At 38.7% G+C, this 18018-nt stretch overlaps 1 protein-coding gene across 1 annotated transcript in view; it reads left to right on the top strand.

Moving 5' to 3' along the window:
- The window catches only part of LOC111156614 (multiple PDZ domain crumbs cell polarity complex component), a 137234-nt gene extending 129555 nt beyond the window's left edge, over positions 1-7679 (top strand). Inside the window, exons 42-47 of the mRNA XM_022517608.1 lie at positions 412-455; positions 1313-1435; positions 2689-2793; positions 3360-3472; positions 4286-4409; positions 6285-7679. Of these exons, the coding sequence (XP_022373316.1) occupies positions 412-455; positions 1313-1435; positions 2689-2793; positions 3360-3472; positions 4286-4409; positions 6285-6431 (656 nt within the window). The 3' untranslated portion in view covers positions 6432-7679. The remainder of the gene's footprint in view (positions 1-411; positions 456-1312; positions 1436-2688; positions 2794-3359; positions 3473-4285; positions 4410-6284) is intronic.
- The last annotated feature ends 10339 nt before the right edge of the window (positions 7680-18018 follow it).

Below are 18018 nucleotides of genomic sequence, written 5' to 3'. Positions count from 1 at the left end.
CTCTGTTTGCAATGTGACTAATATTCTAGAAATTTAGCCACTTAAGTCCATGAATTCCTTTTAATGTGTCCATGACTTTATTTTTCTCAGCTGTGCACATGTGTCTTTCTATCCAAAGCCTGTTCTGCTCTTGACTCATTCAAAGTGGATTATGCAGTTATATAATCAACGATTAAAATAAGAAGGAAGAAATGGGGTGGTATGCACATTTTTCCAACTGGAAAAATAAAGATTCCCTGTGTGAGACAGATTTAGTCATATGTACTGGCAACTTTGAGCACCCTCTCTCTTTATAAAAAAAAATATATATATATATATACTGTATCTCAGTTCCATTCCAACTTCAGGCATTGACTAAAATTTAATTGAACATAAAAATACTTTAATAACCATATTTTTTTCACTTTACAGTGGCATCTGAAATACAGGGATTAAGAACAGTTGAAATAAAAAAGGTAACTTGGGGAAGAGAGAACGGTATAAACTCTGTTGACCTCAGGGGCATCTCCATGTGTATTTTCCTATTAGCTGTCTCACTATTTTACCATAGCATCAGAAAAATTATGTGTTGTATACAGCGGGAATACCACAGTAGTGTTCACTGAATTTCCAGGTCACAGGCCCTTATATGAAAAATCATTGTTGGCATATCCCGTATTGCCAAAAATGGCTTCCACCCAACCCCACACAAGGTGTCGCCCCAACTCTCACTTCTCATACTGTGAAGCAAGCCTCTCTGCCTCCCACAGATCCTTCTTATTTCCGTGAAACAGATTCCCTGGACAGCCGTGCACAAGAGAGAACATAAAAGCAGCTACAGCTTATTGAGCCTTTGCTCTCTGCTGAGCGTTCTTGAAGACGTATCATGCTATCATCGTCTCATGTGATATCTTCTGCGAGCCCCCGGGAGGGCTCCTCTGAGCTCCATTTTGTCCGTGAACATCTAGTGACTCGTTAGGAGGGCCGAACTTGGTCAGGTCCCAACATCTATAAGTGTGGGTTCCTGGCTTTGAAGACAGATCTCTCTGATTCCAGAGTTGGGATCTTTCACTTCATCAGTATACCTGCTTTTCATCATCCCCACTGCATGATTTTCATTTAATGTGTTTTGATTCCTTTTATTTCCTGGACAGATGCTTCTTTTCCTAAGTCACACTAAGGACTCATGTCAAATGAAGTAATACAGTTTCCCTGAGCTGCATTACCTCACACCTCCAAGACCTGAGCTGACTGTACAGCATCAGGCCGAAGAAACCAAACATCAATTTAAAATATCACATTGACTGAAATATTTTCATCTCTTGCATGCCAGGGGCCTACTGACTCACTGGGAATCAGCATTGCTGGAGGAGTGGGCAGCCCACTTGGGGATGTTCCTATATTTATTGCAATGATGCACCCAAATGGAGTTGCAGCTCAGACCCAGAAACTCAGGGTACGTTCTCCCCATAACTGCGGCAGCCCTTGCAGATCTGGCGAGAGGTTTCATAAACCCTTTGAATGTCATCCCTTGTTGCAGCCAGTTTTCAGTGTCTGTATCTGCTTTTAAATCCCTAATCTGACCGCGGCAGGTTGGCTTTGAGCAAAGGTGAGGAAAACAAAGAGAGGAGAGTTTGCTGTGACGTGCAGATTGACAAGTAAATGAGACGGGAACATCTGCTCTTGTTTCTTACTACTTTTTACTTGTCTCCAACTCTGTGAAATAAGTTAAAACAAGGTGGTTCAGAACACCAGTATGAGATGAAATTTTCTCCTTACATGTGTCACTGGCTTAAATGCCACTGCAACATCATTAAATTGAAAACTATCGTTTATGTTGCAGTTGATCATCCATTTTGCAGAAGTTTCATATAAAGTGATTTACGTAGTGAAACTATACCAAACGTGCTTCAGAGTTGAGGGATTATGCTGAGATGGAGTCCCGTTGATGCTCCCTGTCCAGTTCTGCAGTCAGGTGACTATTCCAGTCAGGTCTCAATGAAGTAAAATCTGTGTGGCCTCATGGGTCACAGAGGATCTCACAACTTAACCACTTAGTTTAGTCCCTAAACTAGAAATGGTTCAGTCTCTTTTGATATCTGAACTTGTGACTGACTGGCACTTAAAAATCGATAATTTCACGTAGCAGAAAACTTCTCTGTGCCAGACTGATCATGAATACTTGGGCATCTGTGGCAGCGGCTCAGCTCTGCCCTGGGAAAGCCATGAAGGAGCAGGGCTGTCTTCTGTCCAGGCTTTGTCAACAAAAACAAGCCGCTGGCCAGGCTTGGCCTTGAGTCGCAGCTGACTTGGAGTCATAGCTAACGTGTGTAATAAAAACATCTAAAGAAGTTATGGGTTTTAAATGATATCAGATGTTTTATTCTTTAAATGATATCAGATATTTTATTCTTTAAATGATATCAGATATTTTATTCTTTAATAAGAAGCTGTCTCTTCCCCAGGAGAAGTGAAGAGAGGAAAGAATGGTTTTCCCCCTTCCCCTGGAGACTACCCAACTCCATCATCATGGACAGCTTCTTTCTGTTGGGGCTAATTCTTGAAATTACCCGCTTCCTCAGTTGTAGTTCAGTTGCTGAGAGCAGTGTGTACGTGATGTGCGGGTAGAGAAGGAGATCATTGTTCCGGTCCCAGCCTCACTCTCCACGGCTCCTTTAGCAGAAGGCTGGTTTCTTGTCTCCCTTGCAGGTTGGGGACAGGATTGTCACTATCTGTGGCACTTCCACGGAGGGGATGACTCACACCCAAGCAGTGAACTTACTGAAAAATGCCTCTGGCTCCATTGAAATGCAGGTAAAGAGTTGTATCCCAAGCACTCTTCACAGTCTGGGTGGCTAGAAGACACAGGAGCTGTAAGCATTAGAGCAGTAAAAGTTCTTAAATCTCCTCATATTGTTTCATTTAATATTTCCCACGAACATAAATTATTACACTGAGAGTTCCGAGAAAGTATGTATGAAGCATTTTATCCTGATACGTTCATTGTTTGATACTTCATATCTAAAGGGAAAAAAAAATACAGGGTCTTAGCTGCAAATGATTAATGGTTAGAATGTTAAGTGGTATGAGTGGCTGTTTATTCTAAAGCTCTTTAAAAAAAATAACTGCATTTGAGACCATGTTTGAAAACATCAAAGAACTTTGCAGAATTGAATTACTAAAAGGTGTTTCCTGTCAGTTGAAGAGGCCTCTGGACCTTGTGAAATTTCTTTTTATGTTGTATATCAGGTTCACAGAAATGATTAAGTGGACAATAAAGGACATGTTTTAATCCAAATGCTATTTTTGAAGGAGAGTTACTGATGTCTCCCTCCCTAGCCACAGGAACATGTGTCTTTCTCTGTTTCTCCCATGCACAGGTAGTTGCCGGAGGAGATGTGAGTGTGGTCACAGGCCATCAGCAGGAGCCGGCCAGTTCTGGTGTTTCTTTCACTGGGCTGACGTCAAGCAGCATATTTCAGGAGGATTTAGGGTGAATGCCTATACTGTGGTTTCTGTGTCCCTACCATTCACATAAAGGTGAAAACACAGGAGATGAAGTTTGAGATACGAAAACCAAGTGTTTCTAAACTGTTAAATAATTGTGGCATGGATTTAGTTTATCATGTAGAGACAGATAGCATGCCACTACCCTTCCCACGGTTTTGGCTCTGCGTTCTTTGGGGACCATTTTCGTATTGACATCACTACCCTGTGTGACATGGAAGGAACCTTTTGAAACCTTCTGCCCTTTAGAAATTCCAACATTACCAACCCATTTACTAAATCATCCTTTTGATTAAAAAATTCACAGTTCCCCAGCATGCGCATACAAAAAAGAGTTGAACCATAAAGAGAGGGGAAGAGAGGAACATTTGAGAATTTTTAAATAATGTGATGCAGGCATTGCTAGTAATGGCTGTTTCTCTCTGAGCTTGGGAGTCCTGATGTTTCTGACTTACTCCATTGTTAGAGCTCTGTGCTGTAACCTTCTTCCTTTAAGGAACCTGGGGAAAGAATGTGCATGCCTGCAATGAGACCGTGTTGTGAACATGTTAGTTTAGGGGAACTGTAAATGAGTAATAGATGTAGGGTGTTAAATAGGATTTTGTTGGATTATGTAAATTTAAAATACTGATCACAGCATGCATGGACAGGGCAGGCATCCCCAAAATACCCATGATATACTCACTGTCAGTAGCACTGAGATTTGTATTGGTTCTAGGTGGATGTCAGATCATCCGTAACTTACAGGTATGAATTTAAAAATCGAAAACCTCTTTTTTCTTTCTTCCCTTTACTGTAGACCTCCTCAGTGTAAATCTATTACACTAGACCGAGGACCAGATGGCTTAGGCTTCAGCATAGTAGGAGGATTTGGAAGCCCTCATGGAGACTTACCCATTTATGTTAAAACGGTGTTTGCGAAGGTAAGCTTGCACATTTTAACCACCCCTGTCCCCCCAAACATTCATTAATAGTGGTCAGCAGCTGGCTTATTAGTTTATGGCCTGAGGTAATGCCAAATGGTTAACAGTTGATCATTTTCTTTTGGAACTCCCTTCAGGAACAAGTCATTAAATATTTTTGTTCAATTTGAGGTTTAGTTATGTTTAAAGGAAAATAGGCTCAAATTGAAATTCCATGGGAACACTTGACAATATGTAATAAAAATATTAATGAACTTTAGTTCAACAGTAATGCCTGATTTTTTTGTCCTTTGAAAACAGGTTGCCTATGACTGAATGTCTTTTGAAAATGAGATATTTTAAATATGTATGCTATAGAGGGCTGGCATTTCTTTTCCTTTGTGTTTTTTTGGTTTGGTAATATAGAACAGACACAGAAAAGTATGTAAAATAGGTACATAGGTTAAATAACTAATAGAGCATTTATCTTCATTTAATTTTATTGAATAAAATAGAAAAATCACAACTGAAAAAATTGCAGAGTATCCAGAAGCTCTGTCACCTGCAGTAAATCTGCTATTTGCAATTAGGGAATTCAGTTTTTTTTAAAAATTGCATTTAGTTGTAATGATATAGTAAGCTATTTTAAGCATGTTTAGAATAAGAATAAATTTATTGCAACATTGGGGAAGCCATTAAAATAATTCAAACCCATATAATTATTGTTAATATGTTCTTAAGACATTTTTTCAGGAGCTCCAAAATTGGACATAATTTCCTGCAGGAGAAAATCTGGAACCTCATGATTTTACAGTGCAAAGGAGCAAACAAACCTTACGGCTGACCTATTAAACAGTTTGATCCAGGGCTTTAGATTAGCGCTGTCATCCTTTAAAGTGCCTACCTGTGGAGGTTTTATTCCATTATTTTGAAAAAGAATTATTATTTTTAACCAACTTAAATTGCTGTATCTACAGCAACCTAGTTATAGGCTTAATTTAAGAGATTTTTTAAAAGCCATTGGTATGTCCAAAAATACAAACAGCATTTGTCAGTGAATAGAAGAGTCATGCAGTCCGTTTCCTCAGCCTTGGAACAATTTATTTAAGGCATGCTAGTTAGAACATATTTTAAGAATTTCATCATTATGGATTCCTCATTAACTTTTCCATATTTTTAATCTTATATTTAATTGCATAATTGCCTACTATAAGCATGCCTTAAGATGGGATTCTTTTTCACACAGCAATGTCTGTGTTTAATCTGAATCATTTTAAGGCCCATAAGAAATACGAAGACTCCACACACCCTGGGAAAGTAAAGAACAAGCAGCTCGAGCAGCCTCTTCAAGCCGCAGAAAGAATTACAGTTAGACTTTTTAGGACTCGCGTTCTACCCTGCCCTTGTCAACGTGTGTGTGACCTTCATGTTTCTGCATACCTTCGGGTTCCATGGCCTCATGCCCATGTCCTATAAACCTGCTTTTGTTCCTGTCCAGTCCTTTGTCGTCTTCTGTAGACCTTCTTTACAGGATAAAAAAAAAAAAAAAAAAACTCTGGATCCTATGAAATCATTCTTCCTAGGCAAATTCCCAAATATTCTTTATTAATTTGAGTTCCCACCAACTGCTGTGCCGAATGGCCAAAAAACCATCCAACTAATCTGTTGATTGCTGGATTCTCTCTGCAGTTGGAATCTTGGTGGTAAAACCATTTAGGAGCAAGAGCTCCTTTGTGTCTGTTCATCATTGCTTATGTCCGTGGAGGACCCGGGGAGCACCGAGGGCATGTGTGTGTACTTGTAGAGCAATTTGCATTCTTGTTTCGATCTTTTTCTGTTGTGTAGCTGCGAGGCAGCATTTTTTGAGAAGCAAACAAGCCTACTTTATAATTGCAGGGAGCAGCCTCGGAAGATGGGCGTCTCAAAAGGGGTGATCAGATCATTGCTGTCAATGGGCAGAGTCTGGAAGGGGTGACTCACGAAGAAGCTGTGGCCATCCTTAAGCGGACGAAGGGAACTGTCACTTTGATGGTTCTCTCCTGAATTTATTGACCCCCTGCTCCGTCCCACACTGTGAAGGGAACGGAACTGATCTCGTGGATGACTTTCCCTGTGCCATCTTCTTCAGGCTCTTCAGAACTCTTGGAGTGGGGGGAAGTACCACTTAAGTTTGTTTTTCTCATGTGGAAATGATTTTCTTGCAACCTAGCATTTTTCCTTTCTCCTTGGATTTTGTGAACATAAACTCAAAGGGAAGGACTGTGTGTGTAGGTAAGCCCTGTCCTCTGTAAAGATGTCTGACATTCAGCAGTCACATGTGCAGAATTTACGATGTGCTGAACATGTGTTCATAGAGAACATGTGTTTATTGAGAAAGAAGAAAATAATTCCAAACTGAACGTAAGAGAAATGGCTTTAGTAAATTAGGGTGAGAATGAAAATATAAAATAAAGAAGAAAATCTCAAATTTTATTTAAAAAATACTTCATTTTATCAGTAACTCCTCTCCCCATTTCTAACTAGAAAACAGTTATCTCTAATAGAAATCCTAAAAAATACTCTCAGTATTTACAGTATTTGACTATTATAAAACATTGCATCTCCTACCTTTAATATACACATATGTATTTTCTTCCTAAAGTAGGTTCCTAAGATTGAGTAAATAACAATTATATGAAAGTGTCCTAAGTTGATAAAGAACACAGCTGATGCAAATCTCGATGTTCATTTTTATTTTTGACCTGTTATAAAATATTTCCATGTTTCTGTAACTAAGATGGTGATGCCACCCACTACTGACTGTAGTTTCTCTAGAAAGCAGCCGTGCTAGCCATGGAGGAACATGGAAGTCTCTCAGAATCCTTAATGCTGGTTTAAACCGATGCAACACTTAAACGCCGTGCAATTGATCTTCAGTTACTATTAATCTTAATGACAGAGAAAAAAGCAACGTGTTAGTAATTATTTTGGTTGTGTGCCATTAGTAAATTGATAGAAAAATTAAGGGGATTAACATAACTTCATTTCATTGCCTTATATTAACATCTTATAATACAATAGTTTAAGACTAAGGGAAACAGATGGAGCTGTTTATTGAGACAACTGGTGAGGAATTATCATGTGTTCATTCCCATTTTAGAGCGTGAAACTCCTACATTAGAATATATAAAGTCACTTTAAATATTATCTATATTTGTAACAGAAGTAGTGTACAGATATTTTATTATAGCACTTTTGTGTAAATGGAGGACTGAAGTGAATAAATAACAAGTTTCATGGTGCAAAAATAAAGAAACAGGCATATTTTTTTGTTTGTTCTTTTTACTGGGAAAAAGTTCCATTATATTGTTCAAGATTTACAATTTAAAATTGGTTTTTATCCTGTCTAACTGAACACATGGTGTCCATAGTTACAATCAGAACTTTGGACGCCATGATGAAAAACTGGATGTTTCTTACATCCAGACGTTTTCCTAATACTGAAGTGTCCTGTCTCTATCTGGTTTTCCAAAGGTGCTGTATTAATGCAGTAACATTGTGAATTGTTCTTGGGGGTGGTCGAGCTAAAGCTAGTTCAGAGAGAAAAAGTAATGAAGTTATTATGTTAATAGACACAAAACATCTGATTTGAACCTGAGCCAGGAATTAGGGAACATTGTTCTGCTAGTTTTGCCCCTCACTAGCCAATGAATGTGTGCATTCCGTCTGATTCACTCATCTATAAAACGATAGGTCATCTTATCTCAAAGCTTGCATCCGGTTCTAAAATAGAAGCCTTCTGTGATTCTTACACAGAATGGATAGGCCCACGCATTCTAACAATTCAGGAAGTATTCTCCTCAACACTCCATGGTAGAGTGAGCTGAGTGGCTTAACCAACCAAATTAAAGTTGGAGTAAATATGTGGGGGAACCCCAAGGAGAACAGTTCCAGGTAAGTGTGTATACTTGTCTGAGAAGCACCTCCCCAAAACTCACAGCCACAAGGAACCGCAGAATGTGATCTCATTTGGAAATAGGGGCTTTGCAGATATAATTAGTTAAGATGAGATCATGCTGAGCCCTAAATCCTTAAGGCTGTATTGAGACACAGAGACATAGAGGGAGACACAGAGACATAGGGGAGGAAGGCCCTGTAAAGCTGGGGCAAAAAATCAAACCAAAGACCACCTTGGGGGCTACCAGAAACTAGAAGAAGTCAGGAAGATTTTTCCCTAGAGTCTTCCCAGGGAGTCTGGCCCTACTGACACCTTGATTTCAGATTTGTGGCCTCTAGATCCGTGAAAGAATAAATATCTGTTGTTATCAACCCAATTTGTGGTATTGTTACGGAGGCCTGGGAACACTAGTAACAGTGTCTCAAATGTTTTTATATTCATGGCTACCATCCTTGTACCTGGCTGACAGGAGAAGAGCTGTACATGTGTGTTGAGCCTGCAAATGATTAAAGGCTAGGTTGTGATTCATTTCATGGTATTAATATTGTTTTAGTTGGCTAGCTGCAGCCTTCATGCTAAATGCAAAAAAAGAAACTGGGCAAGCCATTGTAGGGATATAAAAACGCTGAGGAAAAGCTTACCCCCTGCATTGCTACTAATTAACAAAGTCAGCACAGGAAAGAGGAGGGAGGAAGGAAGGGAAAGATTGAGAGGAATATATAGATTCACCAGCATTGGTGAGACGTGACAAAGGCTTATGCTTCCTGTATTTGATTATTTTGTGTAGATACAGAAGTTCTCTGTGGAAGAAAGTGTTTGCGCAAAGGGTTTGAGGACTTGAACCTTACAGTCATTGTGATGCACAATTCAAGACAGTGAATTGCCCATTGTAGGTGCCATATAATGCTTCATGTGATTAAATCACACTGGTGAATGCTACACATTTCTCGTGTTCTTTGCGATCCCTCCCAGAGGACAGTGATGACGATCACACTAAGGAGAACAATAATAATCAGGTGTTTCATTTCAGCACCAACTCGTGTGTAGCTGCGGATTTCCTCATGGTGCGATGTCACACGTCAGTAGGCTCCGCACATCAGAACAAGGATGGAGCAGGAAGCATGAAAACATGAACATTCGTGGAAAGATGAGACAAGAAAAGGGACGAGTTTTTGTTTTGTTTTTTGGGCATAGTGTTAAGCGAGTGTGATAGGTTTGGTGAAGCCAAGGACCCCTATTCCTTGCCCTGAGGGGACCAGTCCCATGTTGCCCTAGATCTGGTCAGCTGTCTGCTTGTCTGAAGATGGTGCACGCTGATTTATGGTCTTTCTTCATGAGTAGAGAGGTTGAAAGGATGCCTGCAGGGAAACAGGGCTAAAGAGACTTTTTTTTTTTTTCTTCCCCCGGTCTAGGTGTTGGAATGTCCAAACTATCATCACCTGCTTCCAGCAGCCCTGGTTTGTTGTTTCATGTCCGTGACAAGTGTTCTGGAATGCACTTGATTTATGCAAAGATGTTCCTCAATTTTGTCTACTAGGAATTAAGGTTTAACTTTAACCTTTTCAAAAGAGAGTTATTTGTAAGACGGGATTGGCCTCTGTCCCCTCAAATAGAAATAAATTGTGAGTGGCAAGAAAATTCCTAAATCAAGAGCATGAAAACTAGGCAGAGCAAATGTTTTAAAAGTGACTTTTGTATACTTGATATCTGGCTACTTTTTCCCTTCAGATTATGGGTGGTTTGTCCATATGGTTCATTTTGATGTGAATTAGAAAAAATTGTATTATCTAAGAATTTTACTTAATGGGGAAGTACTGAAAGTTCAATAGTGGGCTCTTAGAAAGAATTCTGTCAAAAGGAGGCAAATCTATGGCCGTGATCTCAGAATTCCCTCACTAAAAATGTTTCTTGAGGATTCTGAAAGTACTACCATCAAAAGACTGCTTTGGGTGGTTTCTAGGAGGAGATTCAACTTGTTCATGCAACACTGGGCATTTTTTCAGAGGGTTGTGTCCCTTGGGAATACTTTGAGATCCTTTCTCCTTCCCTCCCCTGCCCTCCTCCTCTTTGCATGGGTACATATTTTCAGAAACAGCACACTTGTCGTTGGAAAACATACTTTTTCTCTCATTTCTTTTCTTACTGATGTATTAGAAATAATGATTTTTTTCCCTGAATCTACCTTGAAATATTTCACAAAGTTCCACTCCTCTGAACTTCATTAACCCAACGGCACTTTATTCCATTCGGTAAGACATATGGATTTACCTTGGTTTGGAAAATCCAGGGAGGTAACTCTATATTAAGCATTGGTACCATGCACAGGATAATCTATCAAGAAATGGTAATAGTTGTGCATGTGTGTTCTATTCTGGTAGACAGTAATATAGATTCCATAGCTTTCTTTAATAGCTTTCACCTCTCATTTTTGTGTAATACTGTCTTTTTCCTCTAAAGTGGGTGGGTGTAAATCAGTTTATACCAAAATTCCAGTTGTCATACAATCCATGTTTTCCATATCCTTGTATTAACTTGTATAATATTTAGTAATTAACAGTATGATTACAAAATATCTTTCTGTAAATATAGACTAATTTTAACTTAAATGTGGTTACAAGAGAAATTGTATCTCAGTACTTTAAATGGAAAACTAACATAATTTTCCATAAGTATAAAGTAACTACAAGCAAAACCCACTTTATTAAATTCCATCAGGATACTCTTACCTACCAAGGGTCAGAAGGCCTGCTCGCTTTGCTAGAAAGGGAGAAGTAAATGTTAAAATGGTAGTAATGACTCAGCAGGTAACTCTTTACTTAAAGCAACTGAAAGAAAACACCTTTTCATTATGTGATGTAGTATTTTCTAGTGCCTTGTTATTGCCGCCTGCAACAGTGATCTCGGAAGATACTCCCTCTTTGGGAAAGCTCGATGATACCAAAGTCAGGAAGGTTTTGTTTACAGGCTCCTTTATTAAAATGTGAAAGCAAGACAGTCAATTCCTGTTCTTAAGAATATTCTTGCTAATGAGGTTAAGATTTTGTTTATAAGCCTTTATCTAAAACCGGAATTGGGTCATCACCTCTACTGCTTTTGTTTTGGCAATCTGAGTTTGAGATAAAGGACAAATGACATAAATTAATGGAGTAAAATTAATGTTGTGGTAATATTAAATAAAGCTAATGCCTCTTGCACCTGGAGGGCTATGCAGATGGCAGGCATAGCTAATCAGGCACCCTGCTGCCTTTAAGTGTACTGATAAAAATCTCTCCACTGAATATGAAATATGTTCATTCACTGGCTCCAGACAAGTTTGAGTGAGGCAACACAATACGTAAAAAACACAGCCTGACATACTTATTTTTTTAAGGGAAAAATGCAATTCTCTAAGTTAAGTGAAATGATTAAATATTTACCTAATTTTAAAAATGTCATTACTACAGTCATGGTCTTTTGTCCTTTCTGTGAACATTAAAATAGATGTCAGCACCATAAGAAAAAGATTGCTCTTGAACCTGTACTTAAATTTAAGTTTACATTTTACTGGCTACACATCACTTAAAAAGATAAATTTACTAATTGAATCCTAGAAAAGTTTAATTGATTTCTCATTATAGGTACAAACTAGTTGGCCAGTTATCACTCAGATATTTAGAAACTTGTTCAGTGTTTTAAGAAGCAGCTACTCTGGGAAGTATGTCAGTATAGTGAATTATAGAGACAATTTGTTTTGCTACAGGTATTTCAGTGATGTCACTGAACATTTTAGAATTTATCGTGAGTTCTCTTAATTTAAGGAATGTGAGTTCTCATGAACTTCAGGTTGTGGCCATTGGATACCTGTGCAGTTAAACAGACAACCAGCATCTTCTAGTTGCAGCTTCAGAATTTTTTTAAATGCCTTCATGAGATTTGTTATACACAACTATTACTTCTCTTATATTTCTCTTACCCACATTTTAAAAAATAAAAGGACAAACTGTTCTTTCTCCAACATAGTTCCCACCAAAATAGGAGATCTGGAGCTAGGCGTTAACTGTGTGATAAAGGATGCTGGCCCACTTGTAAGAAAAAGTGTGGGGGGTGGGGAGAAAAGAAGTGGGTTTTTTAGTTTAAGGAGCATATAATTTCTTTATCTTTTAATCTCAGAGTTAGTAAATGAACTGTACATTTAAAATGTATATTTGTGATTTTATTGCCATTTAGATAACAAACAGGATTATTTACATCCCATCTACCTTAACTTCTAAGTCCTTGGATCTTACTCCTTCTATTTGGTTGTTGATTCTAAAGTTTTTCCTCTCCGTACATTACGGGTATTTATGTAATGAAGTCCTCAATGTCCCAGCACCCACTTTGCCTTGCATGAATGTAAGTCAGAGCCGATAAATATCTTATGCTGAAGGAACTCTAGATTTCTCTGAAATGGAGTGTAGAGTATGGACCTCTGACTCCCAAGTTCTGGATCCATACCCTGGCGGGACTGCCAACAGGCAGGCAGCTGACCTCTCTGAGCCTCTGCCTCCTTGTCTGTAAAATGGGTATAATAACATCTTCTTCACAGTTCCTTAAGTATCAAATGAGATGAAGTGTCTGCACACGATGGCACCTGATAAATGGTAGAGTCTGTGACCCCAAGGGCAATGATGATATCCATGGTGAGATCGTGGGGTCATCTGGAGTGCACTGTCACTAGTATTCATTTATATTCTGACTTAAAAATACTCTTGGGAAGTGCCCCTTACTTGCTCATTCTAGTCAGTTCCTCATAATTTCTGCTAGAATGGGAAGCAAAAGCAAAAACAATTCAGGAGAACTGAGAACGGCAGACTCTCACTGATCAGTGAGGTGGATGTGCCGTACCTTCATATTTAAAGATGTATTTGGGGCAGGAAGGACTTAAACCCAGTGGGAAGTTCTATTGATCTAGCCACATCACTTGCATAATAAGACAAGTATCTAGTTTTAAAAGTAAATGGAAAATTATACACTATCCATCACTCACATAATCTATCTTCCTCAGTCCTTTGCGTTAAATTAGTCGGGATAGATAAATTTTACATTCATCCTCCTTTTTACATGCAGTTTCTTTTCAGAAGGGAGGGAACAAAGCAGAAGTTAATATGGAGGAATATGGGGCTGTGTGGCTCTGACGGCTGAGCGTCAGACTCTTGATTTTGGCTCAGGTCTTGATCTCAGGGCCATGAGATCGAGCCCCAGTGGGGGGCTCAGCATGGAGTCTGCATGTCCCTCTCCTTCCCCCACTTGTGTTCTCTCTCTCTCCCTCAAATAAGCAAAATCTTAAGTTAATTTGAGAGACTGAACAGTCTTCTAGAAAGAAGTCAGTGAGGTCCGATGTCTGCCATGTCGGTGAGGTTAGGATGTCCTTTCTTCTGTATTAGACCTTATTTCTCAAGTGACTGATACTAAATCAGTTGTGGAAATGTAAGTGGGGAATTGCATGTACTACAAATGATTAAGTTCTTTTTAAATTTTTAATATTTTAATTTCTAAGGAGTCAACAAAAGGGGATTTGCTTTTAAGCAGAACTTCTCCCAAGTGATGATCACATTTGACGATAAGCTTCAAGCTGTATGAAAGTTCATACTGTTTAAGATTAGGTGAGGATTGGGAAAATAAAAATGTCTACTTGGGATACTGCAGCACATTTTCCCTTGGATGCGACAAAGAGTGGTGGTTTTTTGAACCAGAGAGCAGACTGGTCATTCCTAAGTTTGTACATTGGATGGGGTAAGCTTATAAACATTCTCAATACCCACTTGCTAATGAAATAGTTTATGAGTACTTGTAAAAGAAACCATACTTTTCAGTTTTCTCAACATTGGACACTGTGCAGGGCCAAGAATTGCCCTTAAACATGATTTAGCATTGAGATCCCAAAGAATACAGTGTTTACAACCACCTGTGCAGAAGTGATCAATGGCAGATAGACGTGCCCATGTGAAGTTGTGATGTCAAGTAGTAGAGTGTGCAAGGCTTTTGTGAGTTTTCCTCTATGACTGTACATTTTTTTTCTTTTTTGGTGACATACTTAACACAATTTTACTCCTGAAGAGCATCTCTATTTTTCATCTTCCACATGAAAAAAAGAAAAAAGAAATAAAAGTAACAACTTTCTATATGGGGATTCTGGATACCGGAGAGAATGGAGATTTAGTCACTAAAGAATTTGAATGGGATTGTGAAAAATGTTCCAAAATTCAAAAGAGGAAAAAGTGGGATTGGATCCATAAATTTTTTACTAGCCAGATACTTAGTTTCTCTTAATGTATTTCTTCATAGGAATAATATTTCCATCCAAGTTTTTGAAAGTCAAAAATATGTAATGAATATGGAAGTCTTTAAAGTTTTAAAACATAGACCATTGTTATACATTACCTTAAACCATACATTTATAGGTGTTTTGATTAAAAAGTTATCAAATTGACCAATGCTGTCTATGCTGTCATTTTCCTATTATATAGTCCTAGAAATGAAACATTCCTACTGACAAAGTGCTTTATTAATAAATCACATATATCCCTTTTTTCCAGTGTATGAGGTGGCCTATATTTTTTATTTTGCAGTACATAATTTTTTAGATATTTATTTTTGGAGACAGAGAATGTGTATGGGAGCAAGTGAGCATGGGGGCAGGGGGAGAAGGAGAGAACATTTCAGTCAGACTCCCTGCTGAGTGAGGAACTGGATGTGGGTTCTATCCCATCCCACAACCCATGTGATCATGACTCAAACCAAAACAAAGAGTCGGATGCTTTACTGAATGAGCCACCTAGGCGCCCCTGCAGTACATGACTTTTTAAAAAATATTCACCATTGATTCACTGAAGAACAAACCCATATCCATTCCCAAGTATGATATTTCCACCACTTTTTAAAAAAATCCTCACTGTGTCTCAGACATTCACATTTTATAGGAAAGTATTGTACTTTGTTCCTTTATTTTGTCTACATTATGGACTCTGTTACCATATTGAAAATAATAATAGCTCAGCAGTTCTCAGCAAGGGAGAGAGAAGTAAGGGAGAAGCAGAGGGATGGGAGGAAGAAGGAAAGCGTTATTTCTTTAGAAAGGAAAAAGTTCCGAGGAAAGGGGAAGATCATTAGCCCCAAGACTATTCTGATAAAATTTCTATCATTGTATGTAAAGGATAAGTAGGGGCTTCCTCAGGGTCCATGGAAAATAATAGAGCAGGGTCAATTCTAATTCTAATTTGAGGACAAAAAGCAGAGTTTACAAAATCTCACAAATTGCATATAATTGCATATAATTACCAAGAGCTTCATAAGTGTTTAGTGATTATAAATAGTGAATGATATAATCATTTTGGGACAGACTTGGACAGATCAAAGAAAAACAAACCAAGAATAATGTCAATGGCGGACATTGTTGGCTTTCAGCTTCTGTCTCTTCCCCTTCTTTTAAAAGGGTTTGTTTAGCTTTGGGGAAGTGAGACTAAGAGAATGGTGAGAAGTCATGGATGTTTTTCACTCTCTGAGGAAATAGAAAAAATGCTCACGGTCTCAAGGGCATGAAGGGCAGGTTGTAACTGCTGATTGTTTCTGTAGATATTGGCAAAACTTAGGTCCAGTGGATGCTTACGAGGGGAAGGGATGGTATCTGGCTAGAAACATGGTTTAAATCTTTCTGGAATTTGAATTCTTCTTAATCAACTGGAGTAGCTCACTAAGATAATCTTTATCACAGAAAAGAGTGGTTCAGTTGGTTAAGCCGCCGCCGTCGGCTCAGGTCATGATCCCACGGTCCTGGAATCGAGTCTTGCATCGGGCTCTCTGCTCTTCAGGGAGCCTGCTTCTCTCTCTTCCTCCGCCTGCCACTCTACCTGCTTGTGTCTTCTCTCTCTCTCATTCTCTCTCTCTCTCACTCTCTGACAAATAAATATATTTTTTTAAAAAAAGTATTATGTGTATCTTATTTAATCAAACCTATTTTAAACAACATATCAAAATGGGTGCCCCATGTTCTGGACAAATAATATATCTTCATAAAAATTAGTACTTAGGCCTTCTTAATCTCCTTGACATTTACTTTAGGTAATATTCATGATAATCAGAATAGCCAATTCCAATGGCACTTGATATCATGCAAGGAAAAAGTTATTTCCTCCCTCCTTTATCTTGTGAGCCACCCAAAGTCATGAGAAGCATCATGACAGATGGCATGAGAGGAGAAATGAAATAAAGCCAAAATCTAGATATTTCAGAAGAAATTAGTTTTCTGGATTAAATTGCTAAGTAAGTGTCTCAGTCCCCCCAATAGTTTTCTAGTGTAGATTTGGCTAGAAGTATAATCAAACAAACGTACTAACAAAAACTGAACACACAGGGCTAGAGCAGATTGTATATTTGATAAATAAGGTAAGAGTTGATAACCAGAGTAGTCTTTGGTCCAGGAAATTTTTTTTTTCACCTGTATTCTTCATGAAGTCTCTAGACAGTGAATGTTATCTAGAAACAGATGATTGGTAGAGGCTCAGTGGCTGTAAAGACATCCTCTGTGAGATCTTTCGCAGCTTTCCCTTCTCCACACACCAAACAACTCTCCCTTTAGTGAATGATATTCATGCATTCTTCATATCCTGTTAGAGAATGTACCTTGCAATATGGACATTGTTATCATTACTCTAGTTCAAGACTGTAGGAAGAACGATTCCTTGCCTCTCTCAGAGAAATAAGTAGGAACTAAGTTTCTGGAAATGAAAGGGTGTGGTCTTTGGTTTGGATCAATAAAAGTGGAAGAGAGCGGTGATGGCAAGCCTTACAACATTAAAGACCCCGGTTTAGATGCATGGACTGAGAGCTCGTTGCCTAAGGCTGGGCTCAGAGGCAAGGGACACTCTGATTGTTAACAATCAAGGGGACTACAAAGGCTAAAGACCATAGAAATTCTCAGAATTTCACTAACATTTCATCTAGAAGAGATACTTGCAAACCCTTCTTGACAAATATAAATCAAACAAAACCCATGCAAGTTGAGTGAGTTAGATAGTTTCATGGAGTTTTATTTTCCTTTAGTATTCTATCACTAAACATGACATCCCTGATAACTAAGCCTTTTCTACCCATAGCTTATTTATCAACTTTCTAATCTCTTTGGCTCGCTCTCTTCCATCTTTCCTTCCTTCCTTCCTTTCCTCTTCTTTTTTTTTCTTTTCCCTCTCCCTCCCTCCTTTCCTTCTCCTCCCTTCCTCCTTTCCTTCCTTCCTTCCTTCCTTCCTTCCTTCCTTCCTTCCTTCCTTTCCTTCCTTTCCTTCCTTTCCTTCCTCTTTCCTTCAAGATTTATTTATTTTAAAGAGCACACATGCAAGCAGGGGAGAGGGAGAGAATCTCAAGCAGACTCTGCCCTGACTGGGGAGCCCCACGAGGGGCTCCATCTCATCAGCCTGAGATCATGACATGAACTGAAATCAAGGGTTAGATGCTTCACCAAATGAGAAGCCCAGGCACCCCAATTTCTTTGTCTTTCTTGTTGGCCCTAGTCAAATTCCATATACAAATTTTATGGTAGACTTGAAATCTAAAGCTGGTTTTCATAAAGGCATGATCAATAGGTAAACCACAATTTCCCATTTCTTTCCTCCACCTTCCAGCTGGAATGACCACTTGAGCCTGCCAGCATGCCAGCTTGATCTAGCACCTTTGCACAACCCC

Source organism: Enhydra lutris, unplaced genomic scaffold, assembly GCF_002288905.1.
Source record: "Enhydra lutris kenyoni isolate GAN:26980312 unplaced genomic scaffold, ASM228890v2 scaffoldscaffold47, whole genome shotgun sequence".
NCBI lineage: Eukaryota > Metazoa > Chordata > Mammalia > Carnivora > Mustelidae > Enhydra > Enhydra lutris.
The sequence above is the reverse complement of the archived record's forward strand: the minus strand, read 5'-3'. Positions and strand labels throughout refer to the sequence as shown.